At 38.8% G+C, this 22,166-nt stretch overlaps 1 protein-coding gene across 1 annotated transcript in view; it reads left to right on the top strand.

The window, feature by feature from the left end:
• The window catches only part of LRRK2 (leucine rich repeat kinase 2), a 133,229-nt gene that overhangs the window by 83,824 nt on the left and 27,239 nt on the right, over window positions 1–22,166 (top strand). The window contains 10 exon segments of the mRNA XM_047740921.1: window positions 686–840; window positions 2,278–2,424; window positions 2,566–2,757; window positions 4,236–4,382; window positions 8,724–8,824; window positions 12,094–12,103; window positions 12,106–12,132; window positions 12,135–12,167; window positions 12,170–12,277; window positions 18,190–18,354. Coding sequence (XP_047596877.1) covers window positions 686–840; window positions 2,278–2,424; window positions 2,566–2,757; window positions 4,236–4,382; window positions 8,724–8,824; window positions 12,094–12,103; window positions 12,106–12,132; window positions 12,135–12,167; window positions 12,170–12,277; window positions 18,190–18,354 — 1,085 coding nt within the window.

The raw sequence follows: 22,166 nt of genomic DNA, 5'->3' as shown, positions 1-22,166 counted from the left end.
GGAAATAGTGGTGTGTGTGTGTGTGTGTGTGTGTGTATTTATTCATGTATGTCCTTACATGGCAGCTGAGAGAGTTATATTAGGTTCTGGGAGAATCTTTTCTCAGCCTTTTGGCTAAGATCAAGCATAGACAAGTTCTGGGGAGATAGTGAGTTTTCATCAGAAGAATTTATGGCAGTGAATTTTCTGAGGAAAGCAGCAATACAATGAAGGCCTAAGTTCTAATCCTGTATTATAGAAAATTTTCTTGTTGCTTTATATTTTCTTATTGCTGGGAAATGTTATAAGGTATATGACATTGAAAAGTACAAATTGCATTGATTGGTATATGCTATCCAATTCTAAAAACTGGATAGTCTAAAAATACACATATGCTTTTTATAGGACATGCATTTTTTCAAGTTTTATATAATCCCTTAAAACTTATCTATGTGTAACTAATTATAATTATTTATTAGTGTAAATAGGATTGCTGAAAAAATTCCTGCATCCAAGCATGCATTTGAATTGATTGAGTAGCCATTGAATTTTTGAAGAAGGAAGGGCATATAGCAAAGGAACATTATAAAAAAGTGCAATTGCCTAGAATATTTATCTTTAGTTCATTGATTTTAGGGAGTAAAACACTTTAATGTGGTTGGGTGTTCTATGAAGCTATGTAGTGCTGCTGTCCTTTTCTCTTTAGTTTGTCTGACCACAGGCCTGTGATAGAGCTTCCCCATTGTGAGAACTCTGAAATTATCATTCGACTATATGAAATGCCTTATTTTCCAATGGGATTTTGGTCCAGGTTAATCAATCGATTACTTGAAATTTCACCTTACATGCTTTCAGGAAGAGGTATGTATTTAATGAAGACTTAATATTTGAAAAGTTAGGGGAAAAGTATATTAAAATTGTCATGTCATTTTCACAGAGTTTACTTATTTGCAAGGCCACTGAAAATCAGAAAATAAGCTAATAAAACTTTGGAGTAGCCAGGATAAAGAAAGACACAGAGGCTTACGTACATTGATGCAGTTTGTCGAGAGGAAATTTTTCAAGTCCTCACTCAAAGCCTATTTGTTTTTATTTTAGACACATTTATATTCAGTAGGAATATCTTGCTTTCCAAGGCAAAGTAGAGTAGAAGCAACAATTTTAGAAGGTAAGATTATAGGAGTAATTGATGTAGAAACACACACACACACACACGCACACACACACACACACACACACAAAGGAAAACTAGAAGTGACTATCACTGCAAATCCAGGGAGTTTTACTTAATAGGTTGTGACCATTCAGACCATTCAATGCAGAGACTTTAATAGTTCTCTTCTGCACGATTCCTTGAGTGATTTACAAAAAAGAATAGGGGCGCCTGGGTGGCTCAGGGGGTTAAAGCCTCTGCCTTCGGCTCAGGTCATGATCCCGGGGTCCTGGGATCGAGCCCCACATCAGGCTCTTTGCTCGGCGGGGAGCCTGCTTCCCCTCTCTCTCTCTGCCTGTCTCTCTGCCTACTTGTGATCTCTGTCTGTCAAATAAATAAATAAAATCTTAAAAAAAAAAAGAATAAAAATGGGTGTTTATAATGCTAGCTCTTTCTTCTGGAAGAAAGAGAGGCCTTAGTGTTCCGAAAGGAAAATATCATTTTGGGGGTTTAAATCAGCATTATGTGGGTGTTACTGTATTCTGAAATAAACCTTATCTTGCTTGCAATTAATATAGGTAGTTACATTGCATTAAAACAAAATATTCAGGAAGTTTTGATTTTATTCTGACAACCAACCTCCTTTTAAGAGTTTTTTAAAGTTATGAGAATTTGGGGTGTTTGGGTGGCTCAGTCCTTTAAGCTTCTGATTTAGTTTCAGCTCAGGTCATGACCTCAGGGTTTTGAGATCACACCTGCTTAAGATTCTCTCACTCTCCCTCTGCCCCCCCCCCACCTACCACTCTCACTCTTTCTTGCTCTTAGAAAAAAAATTGAAGGTTATGAGAGCTTATTTATGATTCTTTTTCTTCTATTAAGCATACTAAACTATTTAACATCAAGAACCTGAACTCTCTCTTGGGTTACCTTTTGTTTATTTCCTTGCAAAATTAAGGCTAAAATACTTAATTTCATATGTAATAGATATGGATGGGGACTTGCATCATTAACAATTCCAGCACTTTGTTTCAAAACAAATATATCTCTATTAGTTACTTTTGGTATGTTCAATGGTTTTTCTGCTCCTTTAATTTATGGAGTAGTTTATGATTAATGGATACATTTGGGTCCATTTAAACTTTCAGAACGAGCACTTCGTCCAAACAGAATGTACTGGCGACAAGGCATCTACTTGAATTGGTCTCCTGAAGCTTATTGTCTGGTAGGATCTGAAGTCTTAGACAATCATCCTGAGAGTTTCTTAAAAATTACAGTTCCTTCTTGTAGAAAAGGTAAGGAAATTAATTCAAAACTTTGAATTGTACCACTAAAGAAATTTAAACATTGAAAAAAAAAAACCCCTGTAGTTTCCAGCTTTGAAACAGAATATGGTTCAGAGAGGGTGTTGATGAGCTGTCCTTTGGATTATGTAGGCTGTATTCTTCTGGGCCAAGTTGTGGACCACATTGATTCTCTCATGGAAGAATGGTTTCCTGGACTACTAGAGATTGATATCTGTGGTGAAGGAGAAACTCTGTTGAAGAAATGGGCATTATATAGTTTTAATGATGGTGAAGAGCATCAAAAAATCTTACTTGATGACTTGATGAAGAAAGCAGAAGAAGGTAGTGTTGATAGAACTTTTTAATGTTTTTAACTGATATTTTCAATATTTATGGAGTTTTGTAATAAATGTAAAAATTATTCTTCTCATAAAGGATGAGTTAGGGAATACTACATTCAATTAGAGTGACAGCTGACAAAGATGGATTATATTTGTTACCAAGAAAACATTTGTATTCTAGATTCACAACATTTTTGGTTTGAGAGTTTTAGTATCAGCTCACTGAGACACTTAACTTCATCTGTGAAATAGGAATACTAAAACCTACCTCATAGAATTGTTATGAGGATTAAAATAGATGTTGCATGCTTCCAGAATTTGGCTATTATAAATATTGCTGCAGTAAACATAGGGGTGCATATATCTTTTTGAATTAGTGTTTTCATTTTCATTGGGTAAATACTCAGTAGTGGAATAACGGAATCACATGGTGTTTCTATTTTTAATTTTTCAAGGAAACTCCACACTGTTTTCCACAGTGGCCACACCAGTTTGCATTCCCACCAATAGCACATGAGGATTCTTTTCATTTCACATTCCTGCCAACACTTGTTACTTTTTGGTTTTGATTGTAGTCCTTCTGACAGGTGTAAGGTGATACCTCACTGTGGTTTTGATTTATATTTCCCTGGTGACTAGTGATGTTGAGCAACCCAAATGTCCACTGATAGATGATTGTATAAAGAAGATGTGGGCTATATGCATATATGTGTACACACACACACACACAAACCCACATATACACACAGTGGAATATTACTTGGTCATAAAAAAGAAGGAAATCTTGCCATTTGTTACATGGATGGAACTAGGGAGTATAATGTTAAGGGCAATGAGTCAGACAAACGAAGACAAATACCATATGATTTCACTCTTTGTGGAACTTAAAAAAACAGAACAAACAAAGGAAGAAGAAAAAAAAAGGAGGCACGAGAAACCCAGACTCAAATACAGAGAACAAACTGGTAATTACCAGAAGGGGAGGTGGGTTGGGAGATGCATGAAATAAGTGCAGGGGAGTAAGAGTACACGTATCATGATGAGCTCTGAGAAATGTAACGAAGTGTTGAATCATTTATATTGTACACCTGAAACTAATATAACACTGTATGTTAATTATACTGGCATAAAAAAATAGGCTAATACATAGAAAAACTTAGCAACTTGTTAACCACGTAATAAGTGCCCTCACGAATGTGGTTTAAGTAGAGAATAGATTATTTCCTAGACAGATGTCAGTCCTTGGCAGTTCTGAATTCTAGTTTCTAATGACTGAACCTAGGAATAAGTTTTTAACATTCTAAGTAGATAGCTATTAATCAAACCTTTAAAACTTTCTTAGGTTTTCTAGAGAAAAATAAGATTGGTAAGAAAACCTAAAAGAGTGATTAGAAATTGTAGTAAATGTGATTATTTTCGTACAAATTTATGTACTTCCTTAAAAGTTTGTTCTTAAAAAGTGTTTTATGTGCTTCACAGGAGACCTTCTAGTAAATCCAGATCAACCAAGGCTCACCATTCCAATATCTCAAATTGCTCCTGACTTAATTTTGGCTGACCTGCCTAGAAATATTATGTTGAATAATGATGAATTGGAATTTGAACAAGCTCCTGAGTTTCTCTTAGGTAACTATATTTGTTGGTTTAAGAATAAAAATTAGGATATAATTTTTCCTTATAACCTAGAAAATATTCAACTATATTGTCATAGTTTATAGAGTCTTCATATATTCGTTATAATGGGTTTTTCCAGAATGACCTATTTAAAAGTAATATGTTACAGACAAGGAATTTGCTTTGCACAATTCCTTTTTTCTTAAATTTTTAATTTTTTATTAACATATAATGTATTATTAGCCCCAGGGGTACAGGTCTCTGAATCGCCAGGTTTACACACTTCACAGCACTCACCATAGTGGTTTGCACACATTCTTATGGATGAGGTTTGAGATAAGGATGGGGCTGCTGTGGAAGCACACGTTTGTCAAACACATCCTTACATTGGCCTTAAGTGCTGGAAATGAGGGAGGCAGTTAAGGAGATTTTCAGTTGTTGTAATGCCGTCATTTTTCAGTCTCGAAAAGACAGAATTAGTAAAGGAAGAACACCTCGATGTAGTCATAAGAGCAGTTTTGTTCCTCAGGATAACAAGCATGAATTCCCATAAAAGTATTCATAAAAAGCAGTTTGGGATGAAAAATTGAGAAGCATTATTAAATCAGTGATATACTCAAGTTCTAAGCCTTCTTGAGAGTCACTGGGAACCATGAAGAGCATCGGGTTGAGTTAATGTAAAGTATTTGAAGACAGCTCTGGATTTACTTTGTGGAGTATTCATTGTTATATCTATATACATTTAATTTTAATTAAATTTCCACAGAAAGAATGCCTAAAATACATCTGTTAGTATATTAAAATTATTAATAAAGAATATCAAAAATTTGGGACATGACACGTAAAGGTAAAGAAACTGCCTTGTACCTTTATTCTTCATATCAGCTGAGAAATTTAGAATGAATTTGAATGCTTTGGAACTCTGAAAATGAATATATTAGTAATAGTGGGTTAACACAAAATGCTGAAATGTCAATGCCAAATCCTAGATCTTAACCAATACCAAACTTGACTTGTGATTCCAAGGGTACAGGTAAGCACCAGGCACACTGTAGTCTTTCCCTGAAGGGGTCTTAAGCTATAGACAAAGCTCCCCCAAATATCTCTTATTAGTGCATACAGTGTGTTTCATATTAATGGATACTTTTTGAACAATGTATGTAGAACTGTTTACAAAGTTCATTTTGAAGCACTGTGGGGTTTTTTTTTTCAGTTTTATTGATGTAATTGACATGTAGCACTGTAAGTTTAAGGTATACAGCAAATGATTTGACTCTACATATATCATGAAATGATTACCACAATGAATGTAGTTAAAATTGATTATCCCATATAGAAATAAAAGAAAAAAAATTTTATTGGTGGTGAGTTCTTACAGGATTAAGTCTCTTAACAACTTTCAATATATATTACATAGCAGTGTTAACTATAGTCATCATATGCTGTACATTCCACCCCTGGTGCTTATTTCTCTTATAACTGGAAGTTTTTACCTTTGACCACCTCTAAAAGCATCCGTGTTCTGTATTCCATTCATTACACAGAGGGAATTTTTTATATAAGTACTCCCATTCTCTAGTCTCATGTCCTGTAAACCCATAAATTCCATGTTCATTTATGATTTAGATCAGGGTTTCTGAAACTCTGCACTATTGCTGTCTCAGACTGATTGATTCTTTGTTGTGGGAGCTGTCCCTCATTGTATGGTGTTTAGTAGCAGCCTTGGCCTTTGCCCACTAGATGTCAGTGGTATATCCTCACCCCCCATCCCCAGGTATGACAATCAACATGTCTTCAGACATTGCAAAAGGTAGAGGGTAGCGATAAGGGAACAACAGTGTCCTAGTTGAGAATCAGTGATCTACACAAATGAGATATATCCTTCTAAAAACATTTTACAAGCAGACTTCCCTGTGTTTTTATGCTGAGGTAATGTGGTAGAGGTCATTCATTGCCATTTTCATTATAGGGCAGGAGTAAATTTCAGGCCTTCAGTTAACACTTTCTTCTAAGATGGCAGTTACTATATGGACCTTTTGATAGATTTGTAAATATTAATAGACTTGTTTTATGAAAAAAGTTTAAATGCACAGTTATAGGGTTTTGTGTGTCTGAGGAGTTGTGAGGTATGTTTCATCTTCAGGGGACTATTTTTCCAGAGAGCCATAATAGAAAGGTACTTCAATGGTGTGATCTGACAGGGTTAGGAAGGTTTCCTTGCCTTCAAGTTTTTTTCACACTTCGTTGTCACAAATGTGCAATAACAGTCCTTAACCTTAGTGTTAGTGTTAGCCATCTGAGAGAGATGACTGTCCATGCTCCATTTTCATATAGCAGTGATTCAAAATAGGGAAGGGCTTTAAAAAATTAGAAATCTCTACTACTTTCACCTGAAATTTTTATATCTCTTTAGAGTGTATTTCTTCTCTCTGCTTATTTGTTTTTTTTTTGTTGTTGTTGATAGTTGTCCAGATTGAGGGGAACCAGAATAACTGTTCATCTGTCTTACTCTTTCTTTCCTTTCCCCTTCCACTTGTTTTCTTTCTCTTTTCCCTCTCCTGTTTGCCCAGTCTTGCTTTGATTCAAATATTTAACTGATCCGATAGACTTCTTTTCTCTCCAAAACTCTCAGTACCATCAGTATTGAGTAATGGTTTTAGAATTTGGGTATTTATTGAGTACTGGAAGGAAGGGGTGGGAAGATACCAAGACTGAAAATACACAGATGATATTTTCCGAGATCAGACGAGATCGGGCCCGTTCAGGGTGGTATGGCCGTAGACCACAGATGATATTTTAACATGTCTACCATATAGTAGAAATATGACATATGCTCAAATGAATACTTATTATTTTTATTTTTAATGTACGTTGTTTCTGAGCATAAAATACTATATGCTTACAAGTACTTATCATGGAGATGAAAAGACACAATACAAAAACAAAAATATTAAAAGCCACAAAATATCTAAGCTTCCCACAGTTGCATAATTTCACCACTTAGAAATAACAGATCTCAACATTGTTCTATTTCTCTGTAGATTTTTCTGAGTTCATTCACTTATGTCAGCCAAGTACTTGTATTTCAAAGCACTAAATGAGAACCATAAATACGATACAAATAAGGATATACTGTGTGTCAGTGAAGAGTAATAGTCCATGGAGTTGATCATTGTCGATTTCTCAGGCTTTGGTATCTCAATATGTATTGTGCTTTACAGACTTGATAAACCCCACAATGGGTGAGATGATAGAGCAGCGGAGCTCTTTAAGCAACTGCCTAACAATGGTATGGAAGCCTGAAGATACAAAGCATGTTCAGGAAATTTTGGCTATTCCAGTTTTCTAGAACAGTTGTTCTCAACCCTGGTTGTTCATTACTGTCACCTGGTGAATTAAAAGAAAAAAATACTAATGATCATTAACTCCTGTGATTAATTAGGTCAGAATCTTTGAGGGTGGACTGAGACATTGGTGTTTTTAGAAAGTTCCTCAGATGTCCTGTGCAGCCCAAACCGAGAGAACCACTGGGCTGGAGCCCAGAGAATGAGCAGTAGGACAGGAAGAGAAACAAGAATTTGGAGCTGCAATATGGATTTGTCTCTGATTTGAAATCTTATTTCATAGACAGCATAGAATAATTTGTTTTTGAACAAGAGAATGACATAATAAAAGTGTAATTATAGGAAGATTGATTCTGTAGGAGAGGTAGACTGCTTCAGAGGGGATGAACTGAGAAGGCCTCCACAGTCTAGGCAGAAGCACCAAGGGCATCCAATGGGTGTGGTGGGAATGGAAATGGAAAGGAGGCATGGGGCAAAGAACTAAGATGATTTTTTTGTTTGGGCTCTAGAATGACTATGAAAAGAGGTTTTAAATTTCGTTTGTTTTTATTGTTTTAGTGAGCTATATGAGGTAGAATAAAAATTGGTTTGGAGACCAGATGATGAGGGTGGCTTCTGATGGAGCATGGTTGAGATTTGGAGGGGCATGCCAGTGAGCTGCAGTGCAAAGTTGTAAATAAAGGATAGAGCTCAGAAGGTGGCTTGTGGCTATAGATAAAGATGTGAAACACTCAACCTATCGGAAGCGATGAAGTTAGGGAGTCGATGAGGTAGTTGAGTGGGGAGAATGTAGACAGAGATGGGAAGGCTGGAACAAAATCTTTAGGTGTGTCATAGTTCACGGAGTAGAAGGAGGAAGACTGGGCATCAGAGGAGACTTGATTCAACAGAACAAGTAGGTCAGATTTCTGTTCATGTACACAACATATGTAATTAGAACCAATATAATTTATCTGGCTTTTCTAGTTGGATAGATTAACTGAAGTGCTTTGTACTTTCTTTTCAAAAGGTGATGGCAGTTTTGGATCTGTTTATCGGGCAGCCTATGAAGGGGAAGAAGTGGCTGTGAAGATTTTCAATAAACATACATCACTTAGACTGTTAAGACAAGTAAGAAGTCCAATAATATTACATTACATCAGACATTGGTAATCTCCTGAAACTCTGGTTTTGCATGTGTTTGTGAAAATCCAAAATGACCGCATTTCCTCCAAGCTTACCTGAGTTTAGTTATGAAATCCCGCCTTTGTCTTTACCTCATGGAGTTTAAAAAAAAAAAAAAAAAAAAAGTTTGTTTTGTTTCTCCTGCTAGAAAAAATGAAGAAGAAAAGACAGTATTCTGAGAATTCTTGTCACAGGCATCATAGTTACATCCCAAGTACAGAAGAGAAGAGGGTACCTCTTTGAGATCTTGTATTTCAGAGGAACCCAAATCCTGTACACAGGGTTTCTGTGGTTTCTCTTCTATCACATGTTTCTCTTGGTTTCTCTTCTATCCCATGTTCTTTTCTCCATAAGAACTTTATGTTCAGGACGGTGCTGTGTACTGATTGGCTTAGGCCTGTGTTATTCAATCTGTATGGTAATGCAGATAGTATTACTTAGAATAGTCCCACCTTTTCCAGAGGCTGGGGTTCGGGTCAGTTCCCCCCCAAATTCATGGTCTGTTTGGGTGAGGGTTGGATAATTCAGCAAAAATCAAGGTACCCTGGGGCACCTGGGTGGCTCAGATGGTTGGGCATCTGCCTTCAGTTTGGGTCATGATCTCCAGGTCTTGGGATTGATCCCTGCATACGGCTCCTGGCTCAGTGGGAAGTCTGCTTCTCCCTCTCCCTCTACTGCTCCCCCTGCTCATGCTCTCTCTTTGTATCTCTCTGTCTCAAATAAATAAATAAAATCATAAAAAAATCAAGCTACCCTTCGGCAGAAGGAAAAGTGAGTGGATATTGAAAGCAAAGCCAACAGTGGTGACTCTAGTACCCTTTCTGATATTGAGTACTCATGGGGATTTATTCTATTTTCTGACAGTAGGAATGAGAGAGTGAGTTGGAGTGAGAGTAAAGGTAAAATCCAATTTGAGTTCTGTAATCTTATGCCAGAACTCAACTGTATTTTTAATCTATTCATTCTTATTTAAAAAAAAAAAATTGAGAAGTAATTTGTGCCTAAGTCTGAAACAAAATGACTCGTGTAAACTAAAAAAAAAAAAAAAAAAAAAAAAAAAAAAAAAAGGAATAGTTACAATATATTATTTACTCTGAATAATGAAAATAATTCCATGTCTGTGTAAAATATCTGGAGTAATCTTATTAGTGGTATCAAAAGTTACACCGTGGCTCTAGAAATAAGTTAATAAACATTTTATAAATAGAATCAAGTCTGTGAAGAAAATCTGGACACAGTCACTTTCAACCTGTAGGCAATTGGTTGTATAAATTGATTTTTCAGCCTTATCATTACTCTCTACTACGTGTTTCAAATTTTATGCAGTGTACTCAGGGAATCCTGTTGAAAATCAGAACACTAAGAATCTATACAGGACTGAGTAGGGTATAGGCAGCTCAGTGACCCAAGGAAATGATAGGAGAAATAGTAACAATAGAGTGTGTGTTAGGCTTGTTCTTTTTTTTTTTTTTAAGATTTTGTTTATGTATTTGAGATAGAGAGAGAGAGAGGAAGAAAGCACAAGTGGAGGGAGGGCAGAGGGAGAGAGAGAAGCAGACTCCTCGCTGAGCACAGAGCCTGGTGTGGGGCTTGGTGTGGGGCTCAATCCCAGGACAGAGCCCCAGGATCATGACGTAAGTCGAAGGCAGATGCCTAACCGACTGAGGTATCCAGGCACCTGTGCTTGTTCTTTAAAAAAAAAAAAAAAAAAAAAAAGGTTGGCGGGGAGAAAAAGAAAGCACTTTAGTACTTCAGTATCTGGTGCTGCATTTTGAGGGTCATTTTACCAGTAGTCATGAACTGGGGCAGATCTAGGAGAGTCAGCTGCTCCTTTCTCTTTGAAATCAGTGAGTGATTTTCGAGGATGGAAAATTTGAATTAAGCTTCTTTCTGCCTGGGCCTCTGAAAGAAAACAGACCGAACTTGACTGCTTCTCATCAGTTTGAACCAACTGAGCTGATCAGACAGAGGAAAGAGAGATTGTTATCCACTAAGGAAATATGATTGCAGTCTGGAGCTTTTGTTCTTGGAAAATCCCCGCTCAGGGTATTCAGCCTTTCTTCTTCAGCTTGCAGAATTCTCCACACTCCCGTTTCCTGGCAAAGGCAGTTTGCCACTGATACTCCCCACCTTTGAAGCTGTTGTTAAGAAGCAGAGCTTCTGCAGAAATCACAGTTTAAAACATGAATCAACTTACTATCCCATGAACTATAAATTCAGCTAAATTAGGGTTTCGGGGTAAAGTGAAATATACAGAGTACTGTGTGTGTGGAATTCATAGAGCTCAGTATCGTAAAGGGGATTGTGAAGTCTCACAGGATGTGGGCTAGGAAGGGGATTACGTCGTCGAAATGGAGACCTCTCTGTTCAAGTTTAAATGGGATCTCTCACTCTTTGGGGAGATATTGTTGCAGCTGGGGATTGCTTCAGTGAGGGTGGCTCCAGGCAGGCCACTCTGAGGCAGGAAGAGTACGTGGGTGAAGGTCAGAATGATGAGAAGCCTCAGCCGTGTGGAGGGTTGAAGGGGTTTCAGAGCAGAGGGATCGGCAATGGGCAAAGGCCTTGCGGCTGGAATGGAGGTGCTGGGCACGTGCAGAGAGCTGAATGGACACCAGTATGGTGAAGAATGACGCAGGAAGCATAGAGGACAGAGGACAGAGGTTTGAGAGATGGGCTGGGGGCAGGTCAGATCTGGCCATGAAAGCGGTGTAGAGTACAGGGGGTTTTGATCCGAAAGTAATAGGAAGTTATTAGAGGGTTTTCAGGAGGAGTGATTACCGTATACCCCTGTGGCTTGGACCACTCTCAGTAAACTTGTGAAGTCAGGAAACACTAATGATGGCAGGTTGTACCTCACATGCTAGGGGCAGTGGATGAGTACTGGCTGCTCTGAGTCCTGGGCTGAGGGCGACTCTGTGATAACTGGGATTCATTAGATAAGACTGACAGGACCTGGTAGTGTGGACTATCCGTGCATTAAATCTTCTGAAAAACAGAGCCAAAGGAAAGAGAGAACTTAAACATATTCCTCAATATACATTTTTTGTAAAAACGACGTTTATTCCTGAATATGTGGAAAATGCAAAAAAACCCCAAAAGAAATGGAACACTTGCCTGTCTATCCAGTTTCCCAGAGAAAAACCACGCTCAAGGTGTCGAGACAAGGAAGGAGACACGGGGCTGTAGTATGAGTAAATGTTTTTCCCTTTTGTCAGGAGCTGGTGGTCCTTGCCACCTCCACCATCCCAGCTTAATATCTTGCTGGCGGCTGGGATTCGTCCTAGCATGTTGGGATGGAGTTGGCCTCCAAGGGTTCGCTGGACCGCTTGCTTCAGCAGGACAAAGGAAGTCTTACCAGAACCCTGCAGCACAGGATTGCGCTACACGTGGCTGATGCCTGAGGTAATTAATTTGGTCATGTGGTTTTCTACTCTGTGTGTGACAAGAGTGAGCCCGAGCTTACTCTCGTGCTTAGAGAGCAGCACTTTCCAGTAACATTATGCCCCAGTAACATTTCGCAAACAACTTGAGGGAAAGACTACCATTTCCCTGATCATATTTTGTAATTTCATAAAATAAGAGTAGGAGGGCCATGCAGAACCTCCTAGATAGTGAAAGGAGAGGTGGGACCCAGGAGTCCTGCTCTGGAGCTCATGATGTTAACCCAGTAGTGGTCTGCTTCCCCTAAAACAAAAATGTAGGTGAAGTTCAAAGTGTCAGGAAAGTGTCAGTTCCCATGGATAATTCTAAGGAAAGATTGGTGTATATTTCCTGAAGGGGACTGGAGTGATTTGACTGTTGGAGGCACACCTAAGCCTGCAGGCCAGCCGGTACCAGGAAGCACAAGAGAGTGGGAAGGCCACGGTCTTTGGACACAAAGGGACTGGGAGAAATCACTGCTCCACATACTTAGTAATGATGGTTTTATACCTCTGAAACTCTTTTGTTAGAGTCTATACACTGTGACCAATACTTAATATGTCATATTTCAAGGACTTCTGTGATAATTGAAGTTATCCCAGATTAAGTCTAGATTTCCTCCTCCTCCACTGGCCCATCTCTGGTCACACACATATTTCACCTTGGAGTCATCCTTCATTCCTTCCTTCCTCCCACATCCCGCACCTAATCCTTCAGCAAATACTTTCAGCTCTGCCATCAAAACATATCTTAAGGCAGCTACTTCACACAGTCTCTCTCCCTACTCAGGGTGTCTGAGCCACTGTCATGGCTCCTTGCCTAACCGGCCCTCTTCGCTTTCATCTCTGCCCCACGCTCTTCACACTCTTCACACGGTGGCCATGGTGGCTGGATCGAGTGTTTATCGCGTTAGCTGCTGTCTCACTCTCTAATCACTGTGCTCAGCCACTTGCTCCTCTGAGGTTTCTCAAATATACCCGGGGTTTTATATCAGCTCCTCTCTTGACCAAGAGTATCTGAGCCCCAGATATTTTCTTGGCTTACTTCTCATTTCTTGCAGGTTTCCTCTCAGAGAGGATGTCCCTGCCTACCTTATGTCTCTCCTGGGCGTCTATAGCACTTATCACTACCTGGTATTCTTTATGTTTTCATTTAAAACATTTCATTGTCTTTCTTTGCCATTAGAATCTAAGGGTCTGATAGGGACTTGCCAACTTGTTCACTTTCCTATCTGTAGCACATGGGACAGTCCCGACCTCAGTAGATATCTGCTGGCGGTAGAGAGAGTAGGGAGAGAGAGAATAGGGAGCGAGGGGAGAGAGGGAGGAAGGACAGCAGTACCTGGTCCATGTAGCCACACAGTGGATGCAAATTTCTTTCCCTTCATTCCCTTCTGAAATACTGCTTCGATTCTTCTCAGGCTGTCTCCCGAAATGTAAATGGAATGGATGGTAAGGAAAACCAAATAAACACTACTCATAAACACATAAAACCAAACCAAGAAGGTATAACTTGATAGTTATAGAGAATGGATCCAGGAACTACTGAAGAACATAGAGATTATTAATGAGAACATATTGTGGAGGGTTGGATTTTGGCTGGGTATATCTGCTTTTGAACACCAGGGGGAACCGTGTATTAAATTAATCTAGATAACGTGCAGCAATGTGTTTCGGAGATGGGTTTCGGAGATGGGTCAACTGCTTTTCTTAATTTAATGAATCCAGATCCTATGTTCCGCTGGTTCTCCTGTATAATTACCAAAATGTTTATTTGGAAATGAAGACTTTCTCATTTTCATTCACAACTGTTCGAAAGACCCTGTCTCTAAGATAACTTACTCTGGTTCTTTGAACCTTACTTTACGTTTAAACATTTTATTTAGGGGCACTGGGTGGCTCAGTGGTTAAGCCTCTGCCTTCAGCTCAGGTCATGATCTCAGGGTCCTGGATCGAGTCCCACATCGGGCTCTCTGCTCTGCAGGGAGCCTGCTTCCTCCTCTCTCTCTCTCTGCTTGCCTGTCTGCCCACTTGTGATCTCTCTCTGTCAGATAAATAAAATCTTTAAAAAAAAATTAAAAAAATTTTAATTTATTTTTTAAATTTCTTTTCAGTGTTCTAGAATTCATTGTTTATGCACCACACCCAGTGCTCCATGCAATCAATACATGTCCTCCATAATGCCAACCACTTTAAATAACAAATCCAGCAGTTTCCAATGAAGTAAATTAAACCTCAGCATACTTTCCTTTAATTTGCCTGATTTCTTCTCAGCATAATGTCAGGACAGCTTTCAGGATCTTGGGCCACAAGAGGCCAATAGATTTCAGCTTTCAGTCTTCTATCAGCACTAAGTATATTTTTTAAAAACTCCACATGAGGGGTTGTCTCCTCAAATATATTTCAGCATAAAACTATAACTATAGAGGTACAAGGAGATAATGTATCACACTCTGGAGTCCCTTAAATGATAGAGCTATTAGAGGCATATATAAGAACTTTTTTCACATTAATATTCTTTTACAGTATTGCCTACAATTATTAGTCGTTTCCTTTCTAATTCAGTCCTCTCCCTGGGCTCTTAGTCATAATTCTCAATTACCTGATATGGTCACCTGTGTTTCCCATAAGGTTCTATGTTTCATTATTTACAAAATTGAGTTTCCTTTCTCTGCAGCTCTTCTACCATGAATCTCCTCTTTTCCTTGTATCTCCCGCTTGCTGATGAAGAACCCTGTAGTCCCATCAAGGTTATCCCTCTCCTTCCATTTGACCACCAGGTCTTTGACTATTTCACGTTCTCTTTTTCATCGATTTATTTTTATGCTACTGTTGCTGCCTTGGTCCAGTACCTCTAGGGAATTATCAAAATATTTCTCCGAAAATAAAAATCTAATTATGCTTGAAATTCCCTGGTAGTTCCAAGTTATCTGTGAAATACATCCAGACTCCTTGGAGTAGCATCAAAACTCTGTGTATGCCTCTTGCCTTTCTCTCCTTCCCCTGCCTTTCCACTGCCCTCACTCGCCATTCTCACCATGCTGAAGGTCTTGACTTTTCATTGGCATCCATGTCTATCTTGGCATTGTCATTTTCTCTTTCTCCAGATTTGTCTGCCTACAGAATTCATTTTCCTGTAGAATTTGCTCATATCATCTCCACGATCAAGTTCAGCTGCACCATCAGTAGATGGCCTCTCTAGCACATTTTCCTTGAGTTGGCTCTATGCAAGATGGTGGTAGGTGCTGAAGAAGAAAGGGCAGAGATTATATATATATTAACTTATCAAAGTTGAAAATTTCCAGTCTAGTGGCAGAGTCTGCTTTGCTATCTTTACATCTGTTTTTCTCCCTTTGACCTCCCTAGCATTTGGGACTCACCACAGTTCTGTAACCTTGTTTGGGTACCTGTCTCTCCTTCTAGAGTGTGACTCCTCAAAGCAGAGATTTCACGATGGTTTTATATCCCTAGGGACTGAACCTCTTAGATGCCCAATACATATTTTGTTAAATGAATGAATGCATCTTATTTTTAGAATAATTTGATTTAGGGTGAGATAAAGTTTACTTTTAATTATAAAGAAAGGGGTTTCCTAGCAACACTGATGAAAATCACAATTAAAGAATGACTAACAGAATTTAGACCGGTTTATTTTAATAAAATATTTGGCAATGCTCATTGTCACATAATGCATAAATTATGGGTGAATTATTTTCAGTAAGGCAAGATCTGTACTTGTTAATATCAAAAGCTATTTTGCTAGTCTATTAGAAGCTATTAAAACTGCACTTTTTAAGATTAAATTCTATTATTGAACATTTTAACTAACCCAGTTAATCTTTCCCCCACTGACATTATTTCAAATTAAGTTTAACTATTTTTTAACCTTTGGGAAGTATTGTGAGAGAGCCCATATTCTATAAGTATTCTGAAAGAGGCATGCATTAGGAAGGATTTGGATGCTGTTCAATTATGCATCACTTGGCTTTAACTTTTTTCTTCTTAATCTCCCAGCTTTTCTCCTCAGCAAGGCAAGGGTAGCTAATGGCCTTTCAGTAAGCCCTTGGTAAATTTTTCTTTCTAGTCCATTGCTTATTGTTAAGGTCAACTTCATTAGTACATTTATCTTATTTTTCAGCCAGAAATATGTAGAGCAGAATGAGTAGGCCTAACGTCAAATGTCCTGACTACATCCTGGAAAAGAAAGGAAGTTCTGCTTCAGCTGATGCAATTAAATGATACCTACACTGTAGGCCGTCATGTGGTGGAAGGTTCAGAGTACTGCGGCCACTCTGCACCTAATTCCTCTAACAGTGATGGGTATTAGGTAATGGAGTAAATATTTAGGGATACGATGTGAACCCAAACCAAAAGCCACAAAAACAAAGGATTTAAATTTACCTCATTAAGTTCTGTAAAAAATTGTCCTTTAAAGATAGCTCATAATTTACCTGTGAGATCACGTGGAGAGTTATAGCAAATTTGATATCATGGAGCAGGGAAGACAGAGCGGTAGGGCAGAATCTGATTTTGTGAATAGTACGGAAAGCGGGTAATAGAGTGACTTTAGTTGTTGGAGCACAGTGGTAGCTCTCTGGCTGTGTTCCCAAAATGGAGAAGACCTGGCTAAGATTAAAACTTTATTTTACTTTTTAATCTTTGCCTTCAATATCCCACTCTACTGCTTATGTTTGATTGGATCAGTCTCTAAAGGGAGTGACTTTAACATCATCCAAGATCATTTTTCCCAAGACATTGTTTTACTCGTTCCAACTTTCAGTCCAAAAGTTTTTTGTTAACCTTGATTCATAACAGAATTGGGTTTAAAGTAAGTTACATCTTCAAACAGAGTACAGTATTGATAGCTGGATAGTTTTTTTGTGTGTTGATTTGTTATTATTGAAAAAGGTGAAAATATTTTCCCCCAATTTAGGAAACATATCAGTCAGAGAAAAATAAATATCAGAAGGGAAATGGAATAGAGAGAATTTTAAAAGCTAAGATAAACTTCTGTATGGTTTTAAGAACATCAAGACTATTAAATGGAGCTATATCAAAATAAGATCAACTCTTATTTAACTATTTACATTTTATGCTAATTAAAATAGTTGATGATCTTTGAGAGAATTCAGAATTACTTTAATGTAATTCTTAGGTATACAAAAGAAAAGTCACCAAAAACTGGTACTTTGCTTGAACTGGTTTTGCCTTAAAGTTTAAATTACTCACTTATCAACATTGACCTTTTTTGTTGTTGTTTGTTGGTCGTTTTTTTTTTTAAGATTTTATTTATTTATTTATTTGGCAGAATGAGAGATAAGGAGATCATGAGAGGAGATGGTCGGGGGAAAAGCAGACTCCCTGCTGAGTAGGGATCTTGATGTGGGACTTGATCATGGGACTCCAGGATCATGACCTGAGCTGAAGGCAGTCGCTTAACCAACTAAGCCACCCAGGCACCCAGTTGGTTGGTTTTAAAAGCACAACCTTGGGGTGCCCAGTGACTCAGGTAGGTCAGTTTAGCATTTGCCTTTGGCTCAGGTCATGATCCCAGGAGCCTGGCATGGAGTTCCTTGTTGGGCTCTCTGCTCATCTGGGAGTCTGCTTCTCCCTCTCCCCTGCTTCTCCTCTCCCTCTGTAATCTCTCTCACTTTCACTCTATCTCAAATAAATAAATAAATAAAATCTTAAAAAAAATAAAGCACAAGCTTGCTTTACAGTATTTGGCTTATAGTTTTCATTTCCTTCTATGATATCTCTCATCTCTGTGGAGAGATCAAACTTAGCACAGAAGTTTTGAGGCTTTGCATAATGGACATAGATTTAAGGAAATCATGACAGAAGTTGTAATAATATAATCACATTTTGATGACACTACCTGTACGTTTTCTGGCAGATACCTCCACTCGGCCATGATTATATACCGTGACTTAAAGCCCCACAATGTGCTGCTCTTCACCCTGTATCCCAATGCTGGCATCATTGCGAAGATTGCGGACTACGGAATTGCTCAGTACTGCTGTAGGATGGGGATAAAGACGTCGGAGGGCACACCAGGTATGTGAGAAGGTTGGCTTGGTAATTCCTTCTTCAGGATGGACAACCAGTGACTTCCATTGTAAGTTCAGGAGAATCAAGAGAACACTGTGTCCTATCATGTTTGAACAGATAGTTCTTGTATGAATATCATGACCACTATGTTGTGATTTTATTTTATTTAAAGATTTTATTTATTTATTTGACAGAGAGAGAGAGAGAGAGAGGGAACACAAGCAGGGGAGTAGTTGAGGGAGAAGCAGGTGCCTCACTGAGCAGGCAGCCCGATGACGGGCTCTATCCCAGGACCCTGGATCACGATCGGGGCTGAAGTCAGACACCTAACGACTGAGCTACCCAGATGCCCCTATGTTGTGATTTTAATCACTGTAGTCTGTAGGGAAACAACAACAACAAAAAAGATTTACTGATGTAGTTTTCCAGGGGGGAGAAAGAACAAATAAAAAATAGAGACTGTTCGATGACAAATTATATTTTTAAAAGTTGAATTTTTAAAATATTTAGATGTTCTAGAGGTGGTGAGAAGGAACAGTAGAAGTTTTACACTAGGTATTTTTTACACTAGGTATTGTTACACTTACCTAAAAATGAGGCAAACCAAATGTAGGTTCACAAACCCTTTTTATAACTCTGAAATCCAAAGAACTTTGAAAACCCAAAGATTTTTTTTTTGTTTAAGATTTATTTATTTTTTAATTTGATAGAGAGTGAGGAGGGGGGAGCTGCAGGCAGAGGGAGAAGCAGGCTCCCCGCTGAGCAAGGAGCCCGATGTGGGACTCAATCCCAGGACTCTAGGATCATGACCTGAGCTGAAGGCAGATGCTTAACCTACTGAGCCACCTAGGTGTCCCCCCCCCCTTTTTTTTTAAAGAACTGATTTGGTGGCAAAATCTGACCTGAACTAACTTGATGCTTATTATGATCTTTCTTTCTCAAACTCCATGTGAATATGTGTATGTTTCATGGCAGCAATACAGCACATTGGGTATAGGGTGATGGCCCCAATCCTACTGAGAGTTTCTGTAATTATGTTATGTGCTTCATTATTAACTTTCTTAAATATGAAAAAGTCTAAATTCCTAAATACTTCTGGCTTCGAGAGTTTCAGGTAGAGATGTGGGGCCAGAGTTTTCCATTGTACTGTTCTTGATACAGGCATACTTTCTTCCCACAGATTGGTACAGAAGTTAAAACCTTTAAGCACTGCACTTCAGTTTTCTTTCTTCAAAATTTCTAAGTCACTAATACTTCAATACTTAATAGTATAAATTCTCTGTTTGGCCCTATATAGCAAGAAGAGTCATGGTTGCTATGTGAATGAAACGTACCCATTCTGGAGACCATTATATCTATGGTCTCCAGAAATCACAGGCACTGTTTTCTTACCTTCAAGTCTAATGTTCCTTTTTAGGGTCATCCGCAACCCGTATTTGTCATGCCTATTCTAATAATCCTACTACTTCTACTGTTAACTGACTTTCTGCCAGTGGTAATCTACTTCCTGTGTACTTGTGTTTGTGTGGTCTTATGTTTAGACATGTTCTTTCACATTACTGTCTACTCTATAGGATCCTCCCTCCCTTTCTCAACTCCTAGTCTCCTGCTAGTCTCAGGTTCATCAGAATCTCAGGTTCTGATTATTGAGAAACAGTCATAGGACAAGGGCAGGTATAGAAAATTGGGCGATTGACTTATGTTTAGAGGAACAGCTCCATATTCAGAGAAATCTTGTATAGTTTGTTATTCATAAATAAAGTTATATCGTCTTGATGACTGGAGCTCAATTAAAACACTTGCCTAAGACAGAAGACAGTGGAGGATATCTGGGAAGGCAAAGATCCGAGTTTGTTCTCTAACCATCCCCTTCAGCCTCCTACCCTACTTATGAACTTGGATAAGCAGATGGCCCCAGATTGCAACGTGTGGTTTTATTTTTGCGCCAGATATGTATTCTCTCTTTTGTTTTTCATAGCGATGTGCTGGAAGTAGAGTGTGCCCTCTCCGAAACCTTTCAAAGTACATGTTTTGGCTGCAAGTGTCTCTCGGTTGTTTAATAGCAATAAAATGATTATCTCTTGGGCACCAGCTGTGTATCGGGCTCAGTGCCAGGTGTATTAGACACATGGTATCTCAGCCTCATGCCAAGGCTGGAAGTTAGTTTTTACTTTCTCATCTGTGAAATAAGGAAGCTGAGGGTCAGCAAGATTCTATACTTGGAGGAAGCCGTCCAGTAAGTGATCAATAAAGAACTCAATCTAAATGAGAAATGAATCCACAGCTATTTGGCTTTACATCCTAAATCTCTCTCCTCGATTACATGTAACTCTAACATGTACTTAAAGAGGCTTAAATATTCAATCTTAGTTACTAAAAAATCAAAATAAACAAAGCAAAATGATGGGACCATGAACCACAGACATTGTCAAGTACAGGTTTGGAAGAAGAATCTTAGAATGGAATCCCACAGACTGCCTGCACTCCCACCTAGAAAGTGTGGGCACAGGGTAGGGGTCTTCTCTTGGGAGATCTGTTCAGGACTCTTGGGTGATACCGAAGATGGGCCAGACCACTCAGCTGAGGCCTCCACCCCAACCTAGGCACAGTGTTGGTGAGCAGAAATCCTGCTGCTGAGGCTTTGTCCACCTCCTGGGAATGTGGATCTGTCTGGTCTCAGGGGACTGTGTTCTGGGCCACCTCTCTCAGGGGGCTAGGCTAGCCAGCAGCCAGCTCAGTTCAACTCTGTTCAGAATCATGGCCCTTCCTTTTAAGTATCTGACTTCCTGGTTTGGTCAAAACCTGCCTAAAGTTCAATATCCAGTTGATTCTTTATGCCAAATCAGATACTCGTTACTGATCCTTTTAATCTGCTCGATCAATGTGCGGTAATATACACAATGAAGAAAGATCATGACAGAAAAACCCAAAGCCTTGATTTGTTCTGTCCCTTTTCCCCCAGGCTGCTTAATACATTATAGGCATTTTTTCTCACTTATCCTGGAACTTTTATCATTACTGTATTCATTATTGCTAAAGCACTTCTGATTGTCTCAGCCCTAACTCAGCCTCAATTTTAAATAACAGTTAACTTTCAGCACTGCTAACCACCAACACCAAACTTCTCCTTCTCCAAATCAGTTACATTTGAGAAGAAAATCATCCCCTTTCATACGATTTCAGTCCTCTCCTGTCTTTTCCTTTTAAGGGATCTCTTAATGTTAGAATCTTTCACTTGGAAACTTCTAGAGAAACAAAAGACCATGCATTTGTTAAACTTGTGTGTGTGTCTGTGTGTGTGTTTATAGTAGGCCTCACTGTGGTGCATTCACTCTGTTGTGTGCATCTGAGAGTAGGTTTGTTACTGTTTTCTGAGAGAAGATGGGAATGGGAGCAAACCTTTTGTGGCATAGTGTGCTGCCTTGTGTTTAGACTTTCCTGGGGTTGATTATCTCATTTAATCCTTATGATGGTCTGACATAGGTCTTATTACTATTCCTGTTTACAGATAAGGAAATTAAAGCTTAGGGCCAATTAGGCGTGCCTATAGGGTCATGCAAGATGCAAATCTAACCTACAGGGGAGCAGAGCCCCTGCCAGGTAGCATCAAAGGTGGAATGCAAGTCAGAACAACACAGCTGTTGGCAAGGACTGGTGCAGTGTCTGTTTACATTTCGAAAGGTAAATAGGGATAGAGTCTTTCAACTGTAAATAACTTGGAGAGCTTCAACTTTAACTCAGTCAAATGGATATATTTATATCATATCCTGTTGAGAATGACAGTCAGTTCTGGGTCCCCTGACAGTTGCACTGTTGAC

The sequence above is a fragment of the Lutra lutra genome, chromosome 8 (assembly GCF_902655055.1).
Source record: "Lutra lutra chromosome 8, mLutLut1.2, whole genome shotgun sequence".
NCBI classification, from domain to species: Eukaryota; Metazoa; Chordata; class Mammalia; order Carnivora; family Mustelidae; genus Lutra; species Lutra lutra.
The sequence above is the reverse complement of the archived record's forward strand: the minus strand, read 5'-3'. Positions and strand labels throughout refer to the sequence as shown.